Source organism: Melopsittacus undulatus, chromosome Z, assembly GCF_012275295.1.
Source record: "Melopsittacus undulatus isolate bMelUnd1 chromosome Z, bMelUnd1.mat.Z, whole genome shotgun sequence".
Classification (NCBI taxonomy): Eukaryota; Metazoa; Chordata; class Aves; order Psittaciformes; family Psittaculidae; genus Melopsittacus; species Melopsittacus undulatus.
Window position 1 is genome coordinate 86,377,142 of NC_047557.1, and position 23,044 is coordinate 86,400,185.

General features: G+C 34.6%; 1 protein-coding gene across 4 annotated transcripts in view; it reads left to right on the forward strand.

Annotated features, from left to right (window-relative positions):
• RPGRIP1L (RPGRIP1 like) overlaps positions 1-23,044 on the forward strand; it is a 79,592-nt gene that overhangs the window by 52,716 nt on the left and 3,832 nt on the right. For all 4 annotated transcript variants that reach the window (XM_031052005.2, XM_031052006.2, XM_031052008.2 and 1 more), the window contains 3 exons: positions 7,184-7,367; positions 12,946-13,030; positions 20,413-20,546. In XM_031052005.2, coding sequence (XP_030907865.1) covers positions 7,184-7,367; positions 12,946-13,030; positions 20,413-20,546 — 403 coding nt within the window. The remainder of the gene's footprint in view (positions 1-7,183; positions 7,368-12,945; positions 13,031-20,412; positions 20,547-23,044) is intronic.

A 23,044-nucleotide genomic window follows, 5' to 3' on the forward strand; every position in this document is an offset into this window, starting at 1 on the left:
GTTGACTTAAAATGTGCCTGTAAGGCAATTGCTGGCAAAAACTATTTATGTGTTGGTGGTCCCATTTTTTCTATAGGTGTACTTTCATCTCTCTTTTTAGTTGCAGATACTGTGAGTGTATTACCTTGCACAAATAGAATAAACAGAAAACTTGTCATTATGAGTTCCCAAAAATTAAGGTGTCAGGGTCAAATTAATTTTGACATGAAAATTTCTCTTAAACACAATTAAAAAGCAATACCAATTGCTTGTGGTTTTGTTAGTCATTGAAACATGTTTGTGCAAAGATGAGGAGGTTTAAAGCATAAAGCTGATGTATAGCAAAGCAATAAATGTTTTTCCTTTTATTATGCTTATTTTGTACAATTACTTTAATAGTGCATTTCCTTCTATGAGATAGCAGTGTTCATTGGGGAAAAAATTTTGGCTGTCTTTATTTCTCTTTATTTTCTACAGAATTTGAATACTTTTTGTGTACTTCAGGGAGATTTCTGTATGCTTAGTGCTTTTCTTAAACTGCCTTATTCTGTTAATATGTAATCTGAATCGAGAGAACTAAGTTTTTAGGGGATTAATTTTACCCTGTGTTGCTGGGTTGGCTTGATTTTACTATGCCAGACATACTAATCTTTCGTATTCCCAGACTCTTGTGTAGATCTGACCTTAGTTGCTGTGTGCTTTTCTTCTGTAAGTAACTGGGGAACTGGCACATTTAATAAAACAAGTCAATATTTTCGAAGACTACTATGGGCCTAAGATTATAAAGGGGCATTTGCCATTCTCCATCTTTAAGGTGATTGTTCGCTATTATGGTCACTATTAGACAGGAACTAAAGTAAAGAGGGGTTCGAAGAATCTAGGAAAGACCTAAGTAGTCTTTTGCCACTGATGAAATTTGAGATGATAGCAGTCAAAAAGGAAAAGCAGTGCTTTGTTTTGAAGACAGGTATTTATTTAACCAAGGACACTTGTATTTCTTTATTGCCAAAAGAAAAATTGCTTCAAAAATGAAGCAATGCTTATTTAAATCATGGTTTAGTGGTGTATTGGGCAGTGTTAGATTTAGAGCTGGACTCAATAATCTTAAAAGTCTTTTCCAGCATAAATAAGTCTGAGTCTAGTTTGAATAGGCAGTATGCTGGAATGGTGGATTTACAACTTCTAGCACTTGTCAAACATACTTTGAAGCGGTAATTAGGAGCATGTACTGCAAGTCATTTTGCTTGAAAGAAGAGAGAGAATTAATACCAAGAAAACCCCAAAACAATTTTTAAAATTATACAAAACAACAGAATCTTAAGTCATTATGTAGCCTACTACTTGTTAGGGAACAAATAAAACTAATGAGTCAGAATATTAAATTAAGTACAAAGTCAGGTTTAAGCCTGAGGATATAAGCCCACAAGAAAAGCATCAGCAGGAGCCATTTTTAACCTAGCTGGTAATATTTTTTGTGTTTATGAATGTGAATGCTCCTTAGTTGCTTACTTGAGAGATTATATTTATCAGAGCTCACTGATGTGTAAGTTACGGTGACTTTACAATTAGAATGGAGATCTTTTTTGAACTGGAGCTCTAAAAAGCAAAGGATGGGATCTGAAACTAAACTTGAGTTTTTGTCAGCTGTGGTATCTAGCACCAAGCATAATTTTTTTTCACACTGTAGGTAATATGAGAGAGAATCAAACTCCATTAATTTTTTCATGTCTGTATTGTCCCTCCACAATACTTTACTGGTGGAGGGGAACACACAGTATCAAATTTTAAGTATTGAATCTCTCAATAAAAAGAACAGCTGTATTAAAAATATCCAATTTTATATTTTTTTTTCACTACAGATGCAGTCTTAACAAATGAAAATGCCACACTGATTGTTCTGCCTTCTTCCTGTACTATGGAGTTTTTTTCTAAATGGATTAACTTCCAAATACAGGTTTTAAAAATCAATTTATTTTTTTAATCCAACCATAAGTCTGATCTCCATACAGAAAAATGCATGCACAGGAATATACAAAAGCAGAAATCCTATTATATTTGTTTAGATTTTTTACATAACACTGCTACTTATTTTCATCTTACTGGTGTCACTTGTGTGTTGACATATATTAGCATGCCGAAAACATACAAAGTATGTATTTCTCTTTATTGAGAAATTTTCTTTCATGGTTGTTTACTTAAGGATCATGCTTCCTTTTGAAAGGAAAGATAATTGCAAGTTTACAAAGCATTTGAGCTACTTAATTTTGTAACTGGTTGGCACTGATGCAGCTAACTGGGTTTGAGATTTTATAAGGTTAGTATTTGTTTTTTATTTTATTTGTTGGTAAATCAGTTCTGGGTATCTAAGCACTATGAGAAATATACAGTCTTCTCTTTTAGGCAGTCTACAATAGAGATGGGTGTAGCTTAGTTCAGGACTATAACAATATTGCTTATGTAGCCTTCCCCGCTTCTTGGGGAGAAAAATAAAAGTCAGAGTTAAAGAAATTTTTATCTCACCTGGCAAACAGCCCCAGATTCATCTGCTTCTTTGAATGTTTTTTTTTGTTGTTGTTTTGGTTTTGTGGGGAGTTTTTTTAATTTATTCACCCTAGAAACAATTTCTCTTTAAAAGCTGTTAGTTCAGGCAGTGCAACAGGCAAGTTGCAAAACCAAGTCTTTAAAAACAGGGGCAACAGTGAACAATTTTATGTTTATTCTTCATATAGGGTAGGGGAGGCAAGCCATTGAAGGGATGAAAGTATATTGAAGTGATTAGAAGGTGTATTGTGAGCATAGTGCAAATGAGACATTAAGTTCAGATGTATAGTTGTCATGGTTGTGGTGGGAAAGCTTCATTTCCCTCAAGAACTTTGTATTTTCTAAAATATTTGGTCTTTTATACTGAATTAGAAATTGTCTTTTCTGAATGATATCAATGCATTGATGGGTGTGTTGCGAATTTGCACTGAAGGGGCAGTATCTCATCATTAAATTGTCTCAAGCTGTGGCAAGTAATTCATACTTTTGAAAATGCTGAAGATGAATTCATGCTCTGAAAATGATGGATTTGGACTCTAGATAAAATGTCTCTAGATAAAATAGCAGCAACCAGAGATGTACTCATAATCACAGAGAGATTTTTCTGGGTAGTCTTAATTGAACACAGAGCTGAAGGGATTGCATCGAATCTTTCTATGATGCTAACCTTGTGCCACTGAATTCTCCTCCTAGCACATGGCAAAACCAGTGATGCTGGGGAAGATTTTATGTGTCTTTCCTTCCTTCATATGTCTCCAAAAAGGAGATACCTCTTTGCCCCAAGTCATAGCACGAGCCTAAAGTGCATGCACTTTTGTAAGTCCCATCCATTTGGAGAAGGAACAGGGAGCTGTTTCTATTCTTACATCTGTAGCATTGTGGGGAAAATCTAAAATTAGATTATGTTGTTCCTAACATAAAAAGTCACTGCATACAGTTAAGGATTAGAATATTTTTTTGTAATATGTATTTTTCATGCATATATGTAAGATGCTGACCTGTTAAATACTTAGTGAGTGATGTTTGTGTGTCTGAAAAGAGAAATTAGATTGGCATTCATGTGACGGCATTCCTTCGCAGTTCTGTTTTGACATTATGATGATGAAAAAAATTTGGTGGCTCAATACATTCAATAAATGTATTTGTCAATCAAATAATATTGATAGCCACTGAAGTACTGAGAGTAAATGAATAATTACTTGTGATTCTTTGACGATAACTTAAAGTTTACCTGATGTGCTCTCTGCTTAAAACACAAGAGAACAAGTGAAGGGACTGTAGCAATAGAACAAGTGGCAATGGGTTTAAACTAAAATAGTGGAAGTTCAGGTTAGATATAAGGAAGAGTTTCTTTACTGTGAGGGGGTGAGGCACTGGAAGGGGTTGCCCAAGGAAGCTGTGAACACTCATCCCTGGCAGTGCTCAAGGCCAGGTTGGACAGAGCCTTGGGTGACAGGGTCTAGGGTAAGGCATCCCTGCCCATTGCAGCAGGGCTGGAACTAAATGATCTTAAGGTCCTTTCCAACCCAAACGCTTCTATGATTCTATGAATAAGTGTTCTCTGGAAATAAATACATAAAATGTGAAGCAATAAAGCATAAATACCTTTGAGCACTGGTAAATACAGGATTCAAGTTGATCTTACAGTTGTTTCCTTTATTTTGAGTTTTTGAAGGTTTAAAGCTGTAGATTAGGTAAAGTTAAAAACTAGGACATTGTTTACATTGTTCCTATAAGCAAGGCATTTTCAATGCTGCTGTTCTGTACAGAAAGCACAGACTTCTTTGTAAAACACTTAATTCTATTGTGGGCCATCTGAGTCAACTGGAATGTTATTATTTCTATCAAAGTCTTAGTATTTCATTATGAAAAGGAAATCTCAATATGCAATATATAGCTTCTTGAAGAGGGCAGTCAAGGCTTTTTATGGAATTCAAAAAAAGGGTTTTTAATCTTAGGAAATCAGGAAGATAAGAAAAGTTACGCTGAGACTTCAGATTCTGATGTTATGTCCAATGCATGTAGTACTTAACCGAATCCTGAAGCTTGTTGAAGGAGTTCAGTGATTCTTCCAAATCTCTGGGTAGTGTTAATTACAAAGAGTCAATATTAGATGGTCAAAAAAGAATATTGACATAGACTAAGTATCTTGTCCATGTTTTGTTTTCCTAATTTGAAATGAAAGCACTGAAATAGTTTCTCAGAGACAGTATTTGAAAGCATTTAAATTTCTTATATGTGTTCAGTTTTACTGTTAGAGGAAATTTCATATTATATGTTGTGTGAAATACTAAATTTAAGGATTAATTTTATCCCTGGCGAAGTACAATGATCTGTGGGAAGTAATTGGTCATGACAAACTGTCAATTTTGCACTTGAATAGTACCTAATAAATGACAGGGCTTAAAAATAACAACTTAGGAAAAGATATAAACAACATAGTGTGCTCTAGATCATAGAAATATGAATGGTTGTTTAAAAAATAATTCCTGCTGGATGCCGTATATATTTTCAACATGGCTACATAATGCAAGCATTTTATATTAATAGTGAAATACAAAATGCTAGCTATGCTGTTCTTAAGCATTTCTGGTTTTTATTTGTAAGTATCTTTTTTCTGTCTGTTCTCCTTTGTATATGCTGTATTCATTTTTAATATTAATAAACTAGGCCTTAAAATTTTCTTAACTATTAATCTCTACAGTAATTTTTTTTCTTGCAATTTTCTAGTAGTATAACTCAGTTATTTTCTTTCTTACAAGTTAGAAAGCAGAATATCTGGATTTACGCAGCTGTCCTTGAAAAACTGTAATATTCTTTGCCTGCAGTATGCAATTACAAGTGTTAAAAATGTCAAACAAATTTTAAGATATGTGAAATTAGTACTTTATAATACAGGATAATGTATTTGAACTGGATTCATAAACTACTGTCTGTGTACAAACTAGTCTGACAGAGCTGCTAAATACTTTGGGGTGAACAAAACTACTCAGCATATCAGTTTAAATACAGATGCTAATACATCTGCTCAGTGCAAGAAGAAAAGAGTTGTTTCTGAAGTGAAATTAGACAATAGAGCCAATTTCATTTTTTATGCATGTGAATGTAGAGTGCTTGAGGTTATTAGTTGAAACTGAGTAACCTTTCCAGGCTTTCATCTCTTTCTTTTCAAATTTGAATATGAAAAGCATATTCAAGTCAAAGACCATCACTTTAATGACATTTGGCAGTCATTTGATTTATTAGATTTTAGGAAAAAAAAAATTCCTTTAAATATTTCATCATTCTATGCTAATCCTAGTAATATTGCCAGCTGAAGCCATGTACCTGTATTAGTGGAGACAGAATGCTGTGGAATTTTCTCTGTCATCCTAGTAAAATTTCCATGAATCTACTGAATAATAAAACAACCTTATTGAAATATTCAGATTTAGGTTTTTAGTTAAAGTATCTTAGGATACATAATAAAAGGAAATGTCTTTTGAAAGGAGGGGGTAAAATTACTTCATCAAATATTGAAGGGACTTGACAGCAATGGAAATGGTCCTATATGATGGATATTTTTACAAGAGGATACACCTGCTTTTCAGTTTGATTAATTATGCAATTTGATTGGGAAAATATAAGCTATCTCCATAATAAATTAGAATATTGACTTTCAGTTCTAACAGTGAACCTAGAAAGATAATTTTTAATATAGTTTATTATGTAAAGCAATTTAATTTTATAATCAAAAATAGTCAAGATGTTTCCATATAGGGACGATATTTTACATAGAGTTACAAACTTGAAAAGAAAGGAGTAAAAAATATTTCTGACTTCTAAACTCCATTGTGTTCTGTTTGCTCTGAAGAATTTTCTTCTTTGATTTTTCATCTATATGCTCCAATTATGAAACCATAGTGGCTTTTCTTATTTGACTTACAGTTACCCAGGGAAATATTTGTGACTCATTCTGTAGTCTGACATTCCCACTTAAATACATAAAGCTTATTAAAATTTATCTGTACACAAATACTATAGACTTTGCCAAACAGTAGGAAACAATTTAATGTAAGCAACAGGAGTATGTCATTTTAGTTAAAGATAATAAGAAAAGGCTCTGGTGAAGAACAGTTTTGATGTTATCTCTATTATCATACTGTTAATTTTAACTTTTAAGTGTATACTTGATTTAACTAGAAAAGATCAGTATATGAAGTTGCAATCCATATAAACACAATGTTTACTTTTACTAACTACTGTGTGACTTGATGGAGGTTTACTGGACTGTTTGTAGCATATTGTGCAGTACGAATTAACAAATCTCATTTGGGAAACTTTGTAACCTAATATTACTGTTTCAAGCAATTGTAGGATCAAGATACAAATCACTCTGATGTGTAGCTAAGAAAGCTTCACTTGTCCATGAAGGTAACCTTAAACCTAATCTTCTGCAGTCGAGTACAACTACTGCAAAAATATTGTCAATGCCAAATGTAAATCAATATCTGTTGCAATAATATTCTGAACGACGAACCCTGGAGCTTTAGAATCTCATTGTGTCTATGTCAAAATCAGTCAATGTTGATGAACAAAATAGCCAATGATTTACATCTATTGTGTTAGTACTTCAAGAAACACAAAATAATTTGTATTATGTTTGTGCTTTATTTTTCAATAGGCATCTGAAAAAATCCGGATTGAAATTATATCACTTGGTTTTACTGAGCCACAGATTGCATCAGATGAAACAATACAGCAGCTGTTTGTAGAATGCAGATTATCCAATTTCCTTGCAGAGGAGACCCCACTGTCCCTTCGAAAACCTACAAGTGGTCAGAGGATCTACTATAACTATAGCAATGGTAAGCATGATGTATTCCTGAGCAGGTTTGTTTCTTCTCTTAAATTCTGTCTTACAAAAAAGCCTACCAGTGAAGCCTACTTCCTCTAAATATCATAGCTGCATATATCTGTGTACTGACTGTATCTGTTTCCCAAATATTTTGAGAAATATTAAAGGTGTTTTTAAGAAACGAATGGAATTATCATTTATAAAATGCATAATTGAAGTAGGCTTGTGTATGAAATGGTAACATTACGATATATATAGATATGTCTATAGTGCATGAATTTTACCATTAGGCTATACATAACTAAAGTTTATGTATTCTTACTAAACGAACATCTCTGTCAGTACATGATGATACAGTAAAATAAAAACATTACATGTAACCGTCTAGAACTAGAACACAGTTACAATGAGAAAATACGTAATCGGACTTGATCATCACTTTGGGGGAGTGCTCTGTTCCTTTAATAAGAACTTTTTGAAATAGGAAATTATTCAGTCATGTTTAATATTACCACATTGATATTTAGTTCATAATACTTAATCCTGCATGTTCCATATGCTATTCTCTAATAAATGAACACTCTTTATGTCAATACACAAAGTAATTTACACTAATAGCATACACAGAACTATTGGAATAATTGATAATTCTCATTACTTATTTTCCCAGCTATTTCATAGCATTTCAATTATCCATTAACTTTTTCTCCCCTGTTAAAGTCTGATATGTTTAAGATTCAGTCTGAGTACTTCATGTTGTTTTGGACTTCCAAGTATTGCATTTTTAACCAACAGAATCCTGGAGCAGGTGAATCAGTTTGCTGTTTGTGGCACATCATTAATGCTGCAGGTATTCAAACTAAGCATTCTGTTAAAAACAATTTTGCAAAACTGGTGCCACAGTCAGATCTTTAAAACTGCTGCCATCTAGAAACCTCATTTTAGAAAGAGACTTGCCAAAGAATTTACTCATTTATATCCTCATAGTACTCATAAACTGTTGGATTATGCCATAGTTGAAGACTGAAGTCCCTCATAGATGTCACATAAACCATTGTTACAGCAGGACTGCCCATTTGAGGCAGAATACAGAGGAGGGGGTACAGTGTGTTAACTTCTGTGACTCTGATAAAGACAATGATCTTTGTAAAGCTTCAGGAAAAAAACAGAACAAAACAAACCTGTGGAAACTAATAGCCCTGCAAACTCTTCCATTCAGTAAGGCTTGCTTCTATTCAAACAAATGGGATTTCTGGCATCATATACTAAATGAGATATCAGATAATAAGTAAGGATTTTTTTAATGAGCTAAACAATATTCATCTTGCTAGCTGCTGTAAGCACTTTTCCAAATGTTCTAGGTAGGCAGACATAATTGAAATAAATATTTTAAAACCTCACTGAAATAATACAATAAGACAATAAAAGCTGTTTATCAATTTTAATTTCTCTTGCTTTTTCAAATTCTGTAGCTTTGAATATAAGAAGCATTCAGAAGATATAAAAATTCACAATATTCTGATTCTTCTGTATAGTGGGCATGATCTCATTGTACTGACTTTGCCAAATTAAACTAGCAAAATGCAGCAAAGATATGTTTAATAAAGAATGAAATTACCAACTCTAAAGCTAATTATGAAACTTCAATATATTTCAAGCTGTGATATTTGAAAATAGTATTGTGCTTTGTAAAGACTAATTCATAAGGCTTTCCAATCTGGTAGTGCAGTATCATGTTATTTCTGCTAATCATAACCTGGCTTCATACCTTTGATTTTCTTTTTGTTGCTTAAGTATTGAGTATAGAACTGTTTAAAGCAAATCAAAACTAAAAGATGTTTTTTGTCTTAATTGCTTCAAGACTGTATTCTTCAGCATAATACTAATGTGGATGTTGTTTGCAGAGTTTTGCTTAGGCAATTGGTCATCTAATTTCTGCTCAAGATCAGCTTTGCATAAAAGGGGGGGAAAAAAACCCTAATGAGTATGTTTTTTGATAATGTCAGTCAGAAAGCCAGTAAGATAATAGTAATGAAACCTGCATGTGTGTTTACTATAACTTTCCTGTATCTTTTATTCATGTCTAATTAGATTTGAGTATGTTGAATATTTGAGGTTAATTGAATATTTTCTGTAATAAAAATGAGATTTGCATGGGTAAAAAGAAATTTACTTTGAGCTTGGAAGGAAATGAATAATCTTCAAGATTTTTGCAAGTAGAAAATCAAGGTAAGTCCATAAGTAATCTAAAATGTCATTAATTTGTATAAATAAAACTTATTCTATTATTTATAACTAGAATAGCTTGACTGTTTTAAAAACAACTGATACAGAAGGGTCCAGATTTGTTGCTTAAAATATATTCCAGTTTTTTCCATACCTTCTTGCACATTCTTTGATGTTGTTGCTTGACAAGTAAGATACCAGAAGATTAATGAAATCTTGTTGAAGAACAATACAGTAGAACTCCTTTGACCAGGACATACAAGATCATATGTATTTCCCTTTTCACAAGTGGTTACTGTGTAATTTGACATTAATCTTTTATTTTTACTATGACTTTTTGACTAGGAATGGTTAGAACAAGGTCTTGGAACAGAAATTTGAATGGGAGGTTTATACACTCTGATTTCCCACATTTTATCTACTCACGGCTGCACTGAGAAGAGGAGCTTAGTGGTGGAAAGAGTTGTTAGAATATCCAAGAATGTGTCCAAACACTACAGTCCCATAAATTCAAAGTAAATTGGAGCTTGCCAGTTTGTTGCTCACACCATGACTCTGTCCTGTAATTTGATGAAAAGGAAGGATTCTGATTTTTTTATGAGGTTTGTTTAGGTTTTCTTGGTTTTGATGAGAGTGTGTTACAGATCATAGTAAGTGAATGAAATAATATTTTAACTGATTAATGCAGCTTAAAATTGTGTGCCAGACATTATTTATTTCCAGTCATGTAGCAATATATGCTTTAAAGTGAACATGATGGCAGTTCACAGTCAGAAAAACGTAAAAAGCCATGTTGCTCCAAGCAAACAAAACCCAGTCTCCCTCACATATCTAATGATATTTGACTCTTAATTTCAGTAAAATAAGTGTTTTTCTTGTCAAAGCCACAATTGTTTCAATTTCAAAGGTAAGGTGAGTTCATAAATGCTGTTAGCAAAAAGCATTCATATATTATTAAAGGTGAAGACTTAACTGTGAAAATGCTGAGATGGCAAGAAATTAACTAGAAAGTAAGCTTCATAAGAGATCTGAAGTGTGTCCTTATACTGTATATAATGATTCTAGAGAACAGACAGCAGAAATAGAAGATTTACAGAATTTTGCACAGATTTCATGACATTTAATCTTAAAACTTTCACTCTTGAGTGAACAGCTGGTTATTGGAACAACTTGAAGCACAAGTATAAGTAGACCAAAGGAAAAGGAGGTAGAGGAAAGATGATGGGGTATATATATTTTTTTTTTAATTTTTTTTTAAATTACAGTTAAACTTCTGAAGATCCGTATTCTAAAAGGTGGATTCCTCAGTATAACTCAAGTGAAAATGGTTTGCTCTTCAGAACAAATTTTAAAACTACAATTTTAGATGCAAACTATCACCAGTTAATGTTGAGTTATTTTTGCAATTAACTGGATAGCAACATGTGATATTCCATGTCTTAGAGCAAATTAGAATTCTCGTTTCACACAGTACTAAAGGGTGGTACAAAGGCATGTTATTTATAAGGATCTAAAATATATTTGCACTCTAGTTAATAATTTTCCCCAGACTTGGAGTTTTTGTGTTCAATATTTTACTTGCTAGTCTGAATTTTTCCATTGACTGAACTGAATTCTACCTCTTTTCATTTGTAAATCATTTCCATTTTAAATTATTTTAGATACAGAATTAGTAAACTAAGGAAATTCCATTTGGGATGCTTATGGTGAAGGGGAGAATCTGTTGATGTGGCAGCTCCTTTGAAGTACTTTGGCTGTCCATCTGTCTCCCTGCTGCCTTCCCGTCACTTCCTGTGGTGGCCCCAGGAGCACTTGGCCATAAGAGTAGCACATGTGGAACATCATCCACATGCCCAAAAGAATAACAGATGGCAGTAACAGTGTCTTTTAACCTAAGAAAGTAAAAATATTGTGGGTGGAAAGTAAAGATTCCAAGATAGAGCACCAGTGCTTTGCTTTCTCTTAGTAGAGAAAAATATGTTAAATGGCAGATTCCTTTGACTGAGCGATTCAGATACAGACTGTGCTGGCTGTTTTCTGAAATTATGATTTCTAATAGTGAATCTCCTGGTGAGCTAAGAGCTGAGGAGCAGCTTTGGAGAAAACTGGAGAACTACAGCTTGGAAGCTGTACTTCCCAGAAGGACTTTTTTTTAAAGATATGTCCCTCAATAAATCCATCTGCAAGGAATTAATTTGAACCTTCTTATCTCTCCTATATTCAAATACTATCTGCTACTTGATAGAGTTTATAATTTTTGTTTATAAAAACAAGAGGTTTTTGGACAATATGAAATACATTAAAGGTTTCTGTCAGCACAGTGGGAAAGAAAAATCTTAATGTGACGTGGAGAGTGAAGAAGACCATAATTGAGTACAGTGACAGAGTAACTAGAGGAAAGTGAATGTTAAAGATGTGGGAAGTTATAGTCAAATTTGTAGCTCCTACTCCTGCCCTAATAAATGGAAACTGTTCCCAAGAGTTGTTTGCTTCTCAGACGGATGTATTCATTCTAGTTCTGTCCTAGCAAAAATTTTTCAGATGCATTCCTAACTTCAAAAACAAAGTCATTCCCTTAACACTGGTTTTCAATGCTCACATCCTGATTTTTTTTTATATTTTTGTAGTTTTATTTTCACAGTAGTTTACTGATACTTGTTGGCTGATACCATTTGCAAGAAAGCAAGCAACTCTCTTAATGTAAGATGCCCAAAAGATTCTTAAAGAATTTTCTAAAACCCTGTTTCTCATTCTTTTACTGTTTTTTAACAAACCAAGGCTATCTTTCACTGTAGGTTGTATTAATGCTACAAAAATTAAAAGCTGCTCCTTGTGTTTGTATTTTAATTTGAAACAATAAAAGGCTTTCAGAGCACTCACACTCCCCAGGCTGCGGATTTTCTCCAGTCCATTGGTCTAGATGTTTCTTTTATTAAAATATTGTGGCAGGAAAGGAGGATTAAATTACTGAGGCTGTCAAAAAAGACAAACACTCTGCCATACGTTATCATTATCATTAGCTTCCTTAGTAGAAAAAATGCAGTAAATCGCTTCAAATACAAAGCAATAAAGACCACTGGCTTTTAAAATCATGACTGCTATTGCCATTAACAGAAAATGACATCTATGTGGCATGCTTAGATGCTGCTTATATCTTTTTTGACAGTGTGCACGTAAACCTGCCAGTGACATGCCGTAAGATCACATGATGTTTCAAATTTGATTCTAACATTGTTGCTTTTCCTTAGGAAAGACAAGGGAAAGAAATATTTATTTTTCTTTGTTCTTTTCTCCATGCTTTTTATTCTAAAAGATGAAAACCAATTGGTAACTAATTATATGAATTCCAATTTGCTTTACAGTGATATATGTGGACAAGGCAAATAATCAGGCAAGAAGAGAGTATCTCAAGTCTATGCTTCTAAAGCCAGATCTACATACTGACAGGTACATATATAACACTGAGAAACTCTGTCAAAAGTCTTCGTAAATAATGCTTATGATTCGCCTTGCTGTTTGACTTTATTGAGGAGCTATCACTGAGAAGTTAATAAATAACTAACTGGAGAAAATTTTGTTGCAGCTAGGAGCAGTATATACATCTAATATGACAATTGATCTACATTTTTTCTTTGAGTAGGTTCATGTGGCATGGAATATCGTAACCTCTTAATGCTTAATGTTTTAATGTTTTAGTGTCATGTTTTAATTTTGGTTTTTGGTTGTTTGGGTTTTTTTTTAACAACCTCTTTTTGCAAAAGAGAATATTCTGTCGGTATTCTATCAATAATGCATTTGGAAAGCACACACGTGCCTGATGGTAGAGTAATGCATCTGTTGTTTTGTGAATTCAGAGTGCTGAAAGGAATGTAAAAGCTTCAGAAAATGTTCAGGGGCCTTAGAATTTCCAAAAACTGGATGGATGGATGGGTGGATGGGTGGATGGGTGGATGGGTGGATGGATGGATGGATGGATGGGTGGATGGGTGGATGGGTGGATGTCGTGGTTTAAACCAAGTCCCCCAACTCCCGGAGAGTTAGGAAGGAAAATCCAAAGAATGTAGCCCCCACGGGTTGAGATAAGAAAGGTTTAATTGCTAAGGCATAACACAAATCACTACTGCCATTACTACTACAAATAATAATGATACAGCAAACAACAAGCAAAGAGAATACAACACCCCACCAGCCACCGACCCATAACTCACTCCACCCTGCCCGGCCGAGCACCACGTGCTCCCTCCTCCATTTTCCTCCAGAGCTCCGCCCCTCCAGCTCTCTCTCCCAGTTGCATCCTGGGCATCACATGCTATGGTATGGAATACCTCATTGGCCAGCCTGGGTCAGGTGTCCTGTCTCTCATTCCTTGCAGACTCCCCTCCTCTCCGGCAGAGCACGTGCTCAGAAAAGGCCTTGAACAAAAACACCCCCAAAACACGCTCACCACCAAGCAACTGCCCTCAGCCCAGAAGCCAAAACACAGCACTGCACCAGCCACAAGAAGGAGAAAAAATGACTGCCACTGCTCAAATCATGACAATGGAGCAGACACCTATTATGTATACGTACATGTGACAGTGTCAGTCTTTTCAAGCTTATAATAATAAATTTGCTCTTATTCAAATATTTTGATTGAGATAGCATGAACATTACTTTGAAAGAATGGATGCCAGCCTTTGATTCCCTTTCCACTTTAAGGTTAATCTGCATTAGCGTGAAACAATTATTAATCTAAAGATTCATTTAATTTGCAGAAAAAGTGGAATACTTGCTGATTGAAGTGTAGGAGTTACTTGTAAGTCTTTTAAATAAGTATTCACAAATCACAAATTCTCTCTGCGTTAAGAGAGTGGTCTCTCTTCATTCCGTTTTCCTTCTAGAGCTGAGTTTCATGTCTTGGCCATAAAACAGGTTTTACTGGAATGGAGGAGGGAACAGCATGAAAAGGTTACTTGTTGGATGGAAATATCATACCAAAACATTCTTAGGTGTTTGGAGATGTAAAAAACAACAAACAAACAAACCAAAAAAGAAAAAAACAACAAAAAAACCCCAACAAAAACAAAAAAAAGACAACAACAACAAAAAAAACAGTCTTAAGAAACAAGCAGATGACTTATTTTACCATATGGGTTAGGAAAGTGTGTAACATGTTCAACTCAGAATTTAATAACACAGAGGACAAAATATATTTTTTTTAAGGGATAATCCACTGAAGGAAAACAGCTTGTGTGTGGGCTGCACTTCATCTATAAATACTTGGGTATCTGTACTAAATATCTAACAAACCTCAGGTAAAAATAAGGTAAAAATCCATCTGTTACGTGTGCAATCATGGTTCTCTCCTGTGTTACTAGGTACATTGTCTTCTACATTTATTGCTGTGTCTAGTTTGGTCTGTAATAAACTTTCAGTTCTGGGTTGACTAAAGAACAAGGCAGGAAGTTCTTCAGTAGTCTAGTTCCCCACTTTATCCTAGCAAGGGGACCACCAAGAAACAAATTATACAGAAAGTTTCTGCCTATCCACCAAATGTTTTCAACTGTATGCATTTTAAACCTGGCCTAGTTGTATCTTTAACACATGTTTTCTATCACAAGCTTTACAAACTAATATCAGAGCTTTTTCAGCTAAAACAGGAACTGAACTAAACTAATGCTTTAAAGCTCAGGAAACCAGATTATCAAGGATATAAATATCATTTAAAATTGCCCACACATGGCTTAGCCTGATGCTTTAATGGCATTTGTGCTATGCCAGATTGTAGGAGCATAGATAGTGTATTACATCTGTTAAGTGTTGTATAACTTTTCAGGTGAATTTTCTCCCTGTCACAATAAATGTTGTTAGATATGATACTCATAATGACTAGGTCCATATTACAACAAAAACAAATATACACAGTGTGTGCTATCTTTGTCTTCCAGAAGGAGTCACTTCAGTGAATGTCCCTTGATAAAGATAAATATTCTCAGGTGTTAAAAGATATTTTAATAGAATACATAAAATTACTGCTAAGCCAAAGTTGCAACTACAGCCTAATCCTAAAGTGGAAGCAGGAGCCAGCTTGGCCCTGAAAGTAATGCATTTCACAGCTTTATACTCTTTTTGTTTATACTTTAAAATAAATAAATGTAGATTGAAATGGCAATTACATGAGGAAGTATGTTTATTTCATGAAATCCGAGATCATTTAGGCTGTAAATGACCCTTAACAGTCCAGCAGTTAACTCAGCACTGCCAAGTCCGCCCCTCGACCATGTAAAACTTGTGGGGAGTGGGGTTTACTGTTCATTAAAAGATAAGATTTCAAATCAAAGTGTATTTTTCTCTCCTTTCAATGTAATTTTTTGATATGGAATCATTGCAAGTGTTGATTTGGGTTCCACGTGTGAATAAGTTTCTTTATGGCAGAAAATGCTAAATACTCAGTATCCAAGAACAAAAAAATGCGCTAAATGGAAAGATGTAACAACTAAAATATATGAGCAAAAGGTGGTAGACTAGGAAGATGGTTTGAAATCCTGTTTAGATTAGTTATTACTGCATGCCACAAAGATGGCTCTTCTTTTTTTACAAGCATTTTCATCTTTATGTTTTCAGGCAATGTCTCTATCATTAATATGGATTTTTTTTCAGAACACTTTCTTTTCTTATAGTTGTTCTGTATGACATGGGTGGCCTTTTTTTTGTTTCTTATTATCTATAACAGGGTTTCAAATTACATTCATTATTTATGTTAGGAAGCTATACTAACTAGTATTTGTAAAACACTGCAAAAAGAAAATAGTATACAAAATTATTATTTCATCATCTGAGCCTCATAGTTACTTACATGTTCAAGTCATTAAATCAGTTAAGAACAGGAGGCATTTCTGGCAGTCCATTTAACTCACTGTAACTGTCAGTTAACTTTTATTCCTCATCCTATCTGTACTCCACTGTTGCCTTTCAGCATTTTGATAGTGTGGAAATTTGGATTGTATGGAGAAACTTACCTGATTCCTCATGCACAGTTGTGTTCCTAATGCTTGCAGGCCTGGAAGTAGAATGTGTGCTCTTCCGACATGTGTCAAAAGAGACATATGTGAGGAATGGAGGAATCCATTCTCCAAACAGTCACCCTGCTGTGATAACAAGAGTGAACAGGTTTCTGGAAGAGGTTTCCAGGCTGATCCTGACAGGTGCATCATTTCTTGGTAGGAAATGACTGTTACTCCAAGAAACTGACTATGTGAAGTCCTTGTTCTCCAAAGCAGCAAATCTGTGCATCTCTGTTAGGGGAGTATAGAGCTTGAAACGGCTAGCTTCACATTAATATATTAACACACAAGGTTTTCTTCTTGCTGCTTAAATGACTATTCTGTAAAATCAAATTTGCCTATATCACAGCTTTTGTCCAGGCACTCTGCCTGCTGGTGATAACACCTTTGGGTGTTATCATAACAACAACAACTGTTTGCCCGGGATTTTCTGCTTCATTATAAAGCATGTTTTAAGCTAAAGGAAATTATTAATCTTTTTTTTTTTACTTTGCTTTTGGATGTTTATTAACAGACAAGTTTCATTTAGTTCTCTGGCCTTTCTTGCAGAGGCTAGCAAGTATCTTCCCACACAGTACTTTTAACAGGATATTAAGATTTCTTCTTATTAAGTCAGTAGGCATGGTATTCCTGCAAGGAAGCGAGTGCTGATACATGGAGTTACAGAAAAGAGCTGTGAAAATAAACTAGAGAGAAAGTCTAAGATCCTAGAGAGATGTATGGGAGAGGAATGCTATATATATATATATCTTTATTTATGTAAGAAATCATAGCATTTTTGCTCTTCCAACTTCCATCAAAGTTTCCTGCTTAAGTGGGGCAGTGCTAGGGTAAGATGGGACACTAGCTGCACATTCTGTGCTGAATGAAGAAGGGTGAGGAGTCTGTTCATGGGCAGTAGTTCCAAGGCAGTGTCAACTGACATTTAGCCACTTACACCTGAAAACAAAATTCGAGTAGTTTTTGGCAAATGAAGAAAAGTTAAAGCATACTGAACATCATGTTTAAATATTTTCTAAACTTAAAGCAGTTGTAATTTTTTTTTTTCAATTATAAAAGTCACAGTGATTGTGGTAGCATTCTTGCAATCTGCTAGTTGGAGTATTCCCATGGGATGCAGAGTTCAAATCTCCCTCCTGATTAGCAACAAAGATTAAATCCAATATTACGATCTTTTAGGCATATTGGAACTATAAGGTGTTAGAGAGTGCAGATCTTTTGATCTGTTTTATTAAAGTCTGATCTATTCATGTAAAACATTTGCATATGATCTGAACCAGAAAGGGCACCAGTATGAACGCCTCTCCACTTTGGCTGTAAGAGACTGTCCCAGATGTTACTAGGCCTGCTTTTAGTTTATGCTTTAGTGAAAATTGAGTAGTTGGTACCCTTTAATAAACATTAATCCAGCACTTACCTCCCCCTCTTCTATCACTGTTTTGACTGCTAAGCTGGTTTCACCAATTGTTTTGATTTAAAATGAAACTGAATCCTAACAAAACAGATATGTAGCAAATACCTAACAGTTTTGTCATTATTCTTCCAGTTTTTAATTTCTTCTTATTTCCTTTAATATTTCTCTTACACATCTAAGTATTTATTTTATTTTGATTGAGTTTTGGCAGCTTTGCTGCTGCTTAGCTTTGCCAGAATCTTTAAGTTAGATCCATTATACTCAGTTAAGCCACCTGCTGTTGGAAATATCTATGATATTTTTCTTTTTTGCCTCCAAAATTTTTTTCAGACGTATTTTCTACATGCGCCTGGTTTTACTGACAAACAAGTATTTATGTCTGTATTTTCTAGTATAAACTTTTGTAAGTAAGTGCCAAGCACAAAAATTAACTATTATGGAAGAGTATTGCAGTTATTTAGTCTTCTAGGAAGATTTGATTATATTTTGTCTAAGATGTCCTTTTCTGTAGACTTGGATTTTATGCAATCTGATTGTTACTCATTTGAAATTATGCTTCTTGTAACATTTTTAGGCTGTAATGCTCACAAGGGTTCACAATTTAAACAACATTGCCAAGACATACCAAAAAAGTACTTAAGTCTTAATTCCTGTCATTTTGTCAGTTATGGAGTTTTGGCCCCAAAACAAGCCACTAACTCAAGGCAGCTCCAGCACAACACTGGAATTAAGTGTTTAAAAGAAAAGCCATTCTTGGATGCAATGACTATAATTTAAGTTCTCAAAGGAAATGTGAATATTTTGTATAGTTGTTGGGCTTCATATGTTTGGTATGGACAGTCTGTGTTTAGGCAGCACAGTAAATGCTCAAAGGCCTTTGTGTCCAGACTGTACTTACAGGGAGTTTTTCATGTGTAAAACAGGAACAGAATAATTAAGATAAAATCCAAGATGGAACAAGTGCAGGAGAAATTGCTGTGCAATGTCCAACTTTAAATAGTGAATACATGAGATAACTTTAGAAAGATGGTATTTTGTGATACTGCCTTTAGGTTCCTGTAATTTTGTAGAACGTGTTCTTGGCTAGAATATGCTAAGTATCTAAATGAGGTGTGAAAATTCTCGATAACTTTCTGCTAAATATTTTATACTTGGTGTTTGGAAATACTTGCTTCATTGAATATGGCCAGAATTTCTGATATCAGGAAAATGTTTGATATTATTTGTCTTTCTCAATTATTTATCTCATGCCTTCCACACCACTTAGTGTAAAGCCAAGAAAATGCATGGCTTAAAATTTACTAAATTATCAAGTAGTGCAGACCAGAGATTCTCTAGCACAAATCAGTTATTGCTAATAGTCTGATATTCACAGTACATACATTTTTAGGATGACTTTGAGAATTCATTATGCTGGCTGATTCTACTGACTATTGCTGTGGAGTGCTTAGGAGTAGGTATGCCTGGAGCACATCTTCACTTTAGTTTAGTCCAGTCCAACAGGAATCCAATTAATATGTTCCAAGACTACTATGCAAATAAAGAACCATAAGTGAGGACACCTAAAAAGTTTTACTTCATAAACATGCTCCACAGGACAGCTGAAATAATTATAGAGGTTTGTCTTAATATGGCCTGACTGAATTAATGTAGTTGCACTTTTTAAACAAGTTTATGGTATTCAAAGGTTTAACCCAACAAAACGTAATTGCATCTAATCTCAACCTTCCATTATTGCTTATAAATTGTTTTTTATCCCTTCACATGACATAATTTACAAGGTATGGTCAACACAGTAAAAAACATGCAAACAAAAAAATCAACCAACAAAAGAAAAAAAAAGCTCATAAAAAAACACCCTTGCCTATGTTTTTAGATATTTTATATAAATGAGCTTTACTATAAAAGCCTCAAAGTACATAGATATAATCTTGATTTTTAGCTGGGGGGAAGGGATATAATGAAATTAAGCAACTTGAACAGTTGATTCAGCAACTGAGCTAAACAAACGTTCAGGTCTTAAATCCTTAGAATGTTTTTCTGCCTATCACTGCTGTATGAAGGAAAATTGTACGACAGGGTGCTGGGGTGAGGAAAGAAAAATGGAACAATTCTATAAGCTTCCAGATCTGAGGCTGCAACCTCTCTGCCCTTCTAGTACTGCTAAAGAATGCTAAAGGAGGAAAGATTTAAAAGAAAGGGTGTCACACTGTTCTTGTGATGGAAAATATTGGGTATAATTCATAAAAGAATTCTGATTTGTGCTTAACTGGTAAAATAAAATGTGTTCTTTGTTTTGGTTTTTCTCCTGTGTTTTGAGTTAATTTTAATTTTTCTGGGTTTTTTTTGTTTTGTTTTTTTTTTATGCATAGCCTACAGTTTACTGTGGTCAGTGACCCCCCAGATGATGAAGAGGATCTTGAATGTGAAGATATTGGTTTTGCGTATGTGAGTTTGAGAAAGATATTCCAGGAGCAAAGAGATATCATTGAGCAAGATATTGATGGTAAGTTTTAGAGCTTACTTTCTTGTAACTTTTTGTTACAAAAAAATTATTTGTTGAATTTCTGCTTCTCTCCCCAAGTTTTATTGTGCAAGTGTTTCACATTGTCACAATAAGAAATTCATTACTATTAACTAATGGCTTCCACATTTGTTTGCAAAGGTCTGCAAAAACTGTGTGCTATTGTAATTCCTTAAAATCTGTTTGAAAAATAAAAAACAACTCAAATGGCATTCCTAGCTCATAGTAATTAGTTAATGAAACCTAAGAACTTTAAGGATATTTCCATTTGCTATAATTCTCCACATTTCATGCTAGTAAGACTATAAATCTGTATTTTGTTATTAAAATTTATGTCAGTAATTCAATATTGCTAATATCTATATCTTACTTGAAGTTACTTCATAACCCAAGATTACCTCAAGCTTGTGTCCTCCATATGAAACATGTATTGAGACACTATGAGATAGTGGTGGCTTTGGTAAGGTATCAGTTTAGAGTAAACATTCTTCTGTAACAGACTGACTGAGCATTCAGGGTGACTCATTAAAGCAAGGTGAGATGAGTAAGTGTGGAATGTTTCTGTTCTTGGGTCTTACCACGGCATGTTTATAACACAGAACAAGACTTAAGTAGGCTACTCTGGCCTTTCACAGACAGTCCTTGCTCAGAATTTCGTGTTCCCCATAGTAGCAGGGACATGGTTATCAGTTGTGCATTTTTTTCCTCACCTGTTCCTCTCTGTCCTCTTTCCCCATTGTGGTGAAGTTCAGTGAAGAAGCTGAGAGTGTATCTGTTACAAAACAGTTACTCCTCTGTAGTGGTAAGTGAAACAGCTTGATTACTAGATGCAGGGCACCCATGTTGGCAAGATACTCTCTGCCATAGCAAGAATTCCTGTTTAGCCATAGTAGAATGCCAAGCTGATGTGACGTTTTTACTTCTACTGCTGTGTCTAATTAACCATACCTTGAGTGATGGGGAGCTGAGTAGTGAAGGAAAGAAATAGGCTTCCTTATCCATTTCCATTATCATGCATGATTTGCATTCATGCTGTAGCTAAAAAAGTATGCATCAAAGTTCTAGGAACATGATAAGGAAAATTCTAAAAAGAATCAGATTTTCCATACTCTGGAAACATATGCATTTCATGCACTTCTTTCTGTGGCTTTACTTAATCTTTTCTCCACCAATAATTTTTCTTCAAGAAGTTGTAATAAAGCACATCTCCTTCAAAAAGGTATTTCGTATTCTTTCACTGGAAAATTGGTTTTGTTCTGGATTTTAGGCCATAGTTCTCATTGTCATAATTCCCATTTGATAAGATTGGTTAGTGATATAATTTTGTAGCCTTGAAAGTCACCTTTTACAAAACTCTTTTAAACTCATAATTGGCGTCTGAGATAATTATTATGACAGGATGGAGTTATTTTTTATACTAGTGGTTCTGTCAAAAGGTAGTTGCTACTATGTAATGACAACTGCTTCAACATTGTGAGGAGCATTTCTTCCCCAAATCATAGGACATCTGAAATAATTTTTACTGTATGTACATTATATCTGTAAAAGTGGTAGTGAAAGATAGAAATAGTTCCACTCTTACTCCTGTCCACAGTTCTTCCCGTCCCTGCAGATGCTGTACAGTTTAGATTTTTTTTTATTGCATCCATAATCGTATTTTTTGAAAATGTAGAAGTTTCTGAGAATTTAAATGAAATTTACATTAACATATGTCAGATCATGACTAACATAGTATATACAAGCATATTTTCTTGGGCAGTCATTGCAAAAGGATCTGTTCTTAATTAAGATCTGGACCCAGACTTTAATTAAATGTAATAACACGATAAATAGAATTCCTAAATAGTAATAGACACTTTCTCTGAGATGGATATTGGTTTGAGAGAATATACCTAGTCACAGGGAAATTCACAGGACACTATCACATGAATCATAGAATCATAGAATAGTTAGGGTTGGAAAGGACCTTAAGATCATCCAGTTCCAACACCTCTGCCATGGGCAGGGACACCTCACACTAAACCATGTCACCCAAGGCTTCATCCAACCTGGCCTTGAGCACTGCCAGGGATGGAGCATTCACAACCTCCCTGGACAACCCATTCCAGTACCTCACCACCCTAACAGTAAAGAATTTCTTCCTTAGATCCAATCTAAACCTCTGCTGTTGAAGTTGTCCTATCACTACAGTCCCTAATGAATAGTCCCTCCCCAGCATCCCTGTAGGTCCCCTTCAGATACTGGAAGGCTGCTAAGAGGTCTCCACGCAGCCTTCTGTTCTCCAGGCTGAACAGCCCCAGCTTTCTCAGCCTGTGTTCATACCAGAACTGCTCCAGTCTCCTGATTATCCTCGTGGTCCTCCTCTGGACTTGTTCTAACAGTTCCATGTCTTTTTTATGTTGAGGACACCAGAACTGCACACAATACTCCAAGTAAGGTCTCACGAGAGGAGAGTAGAGGGGCAGGATCACCTCCTTTGA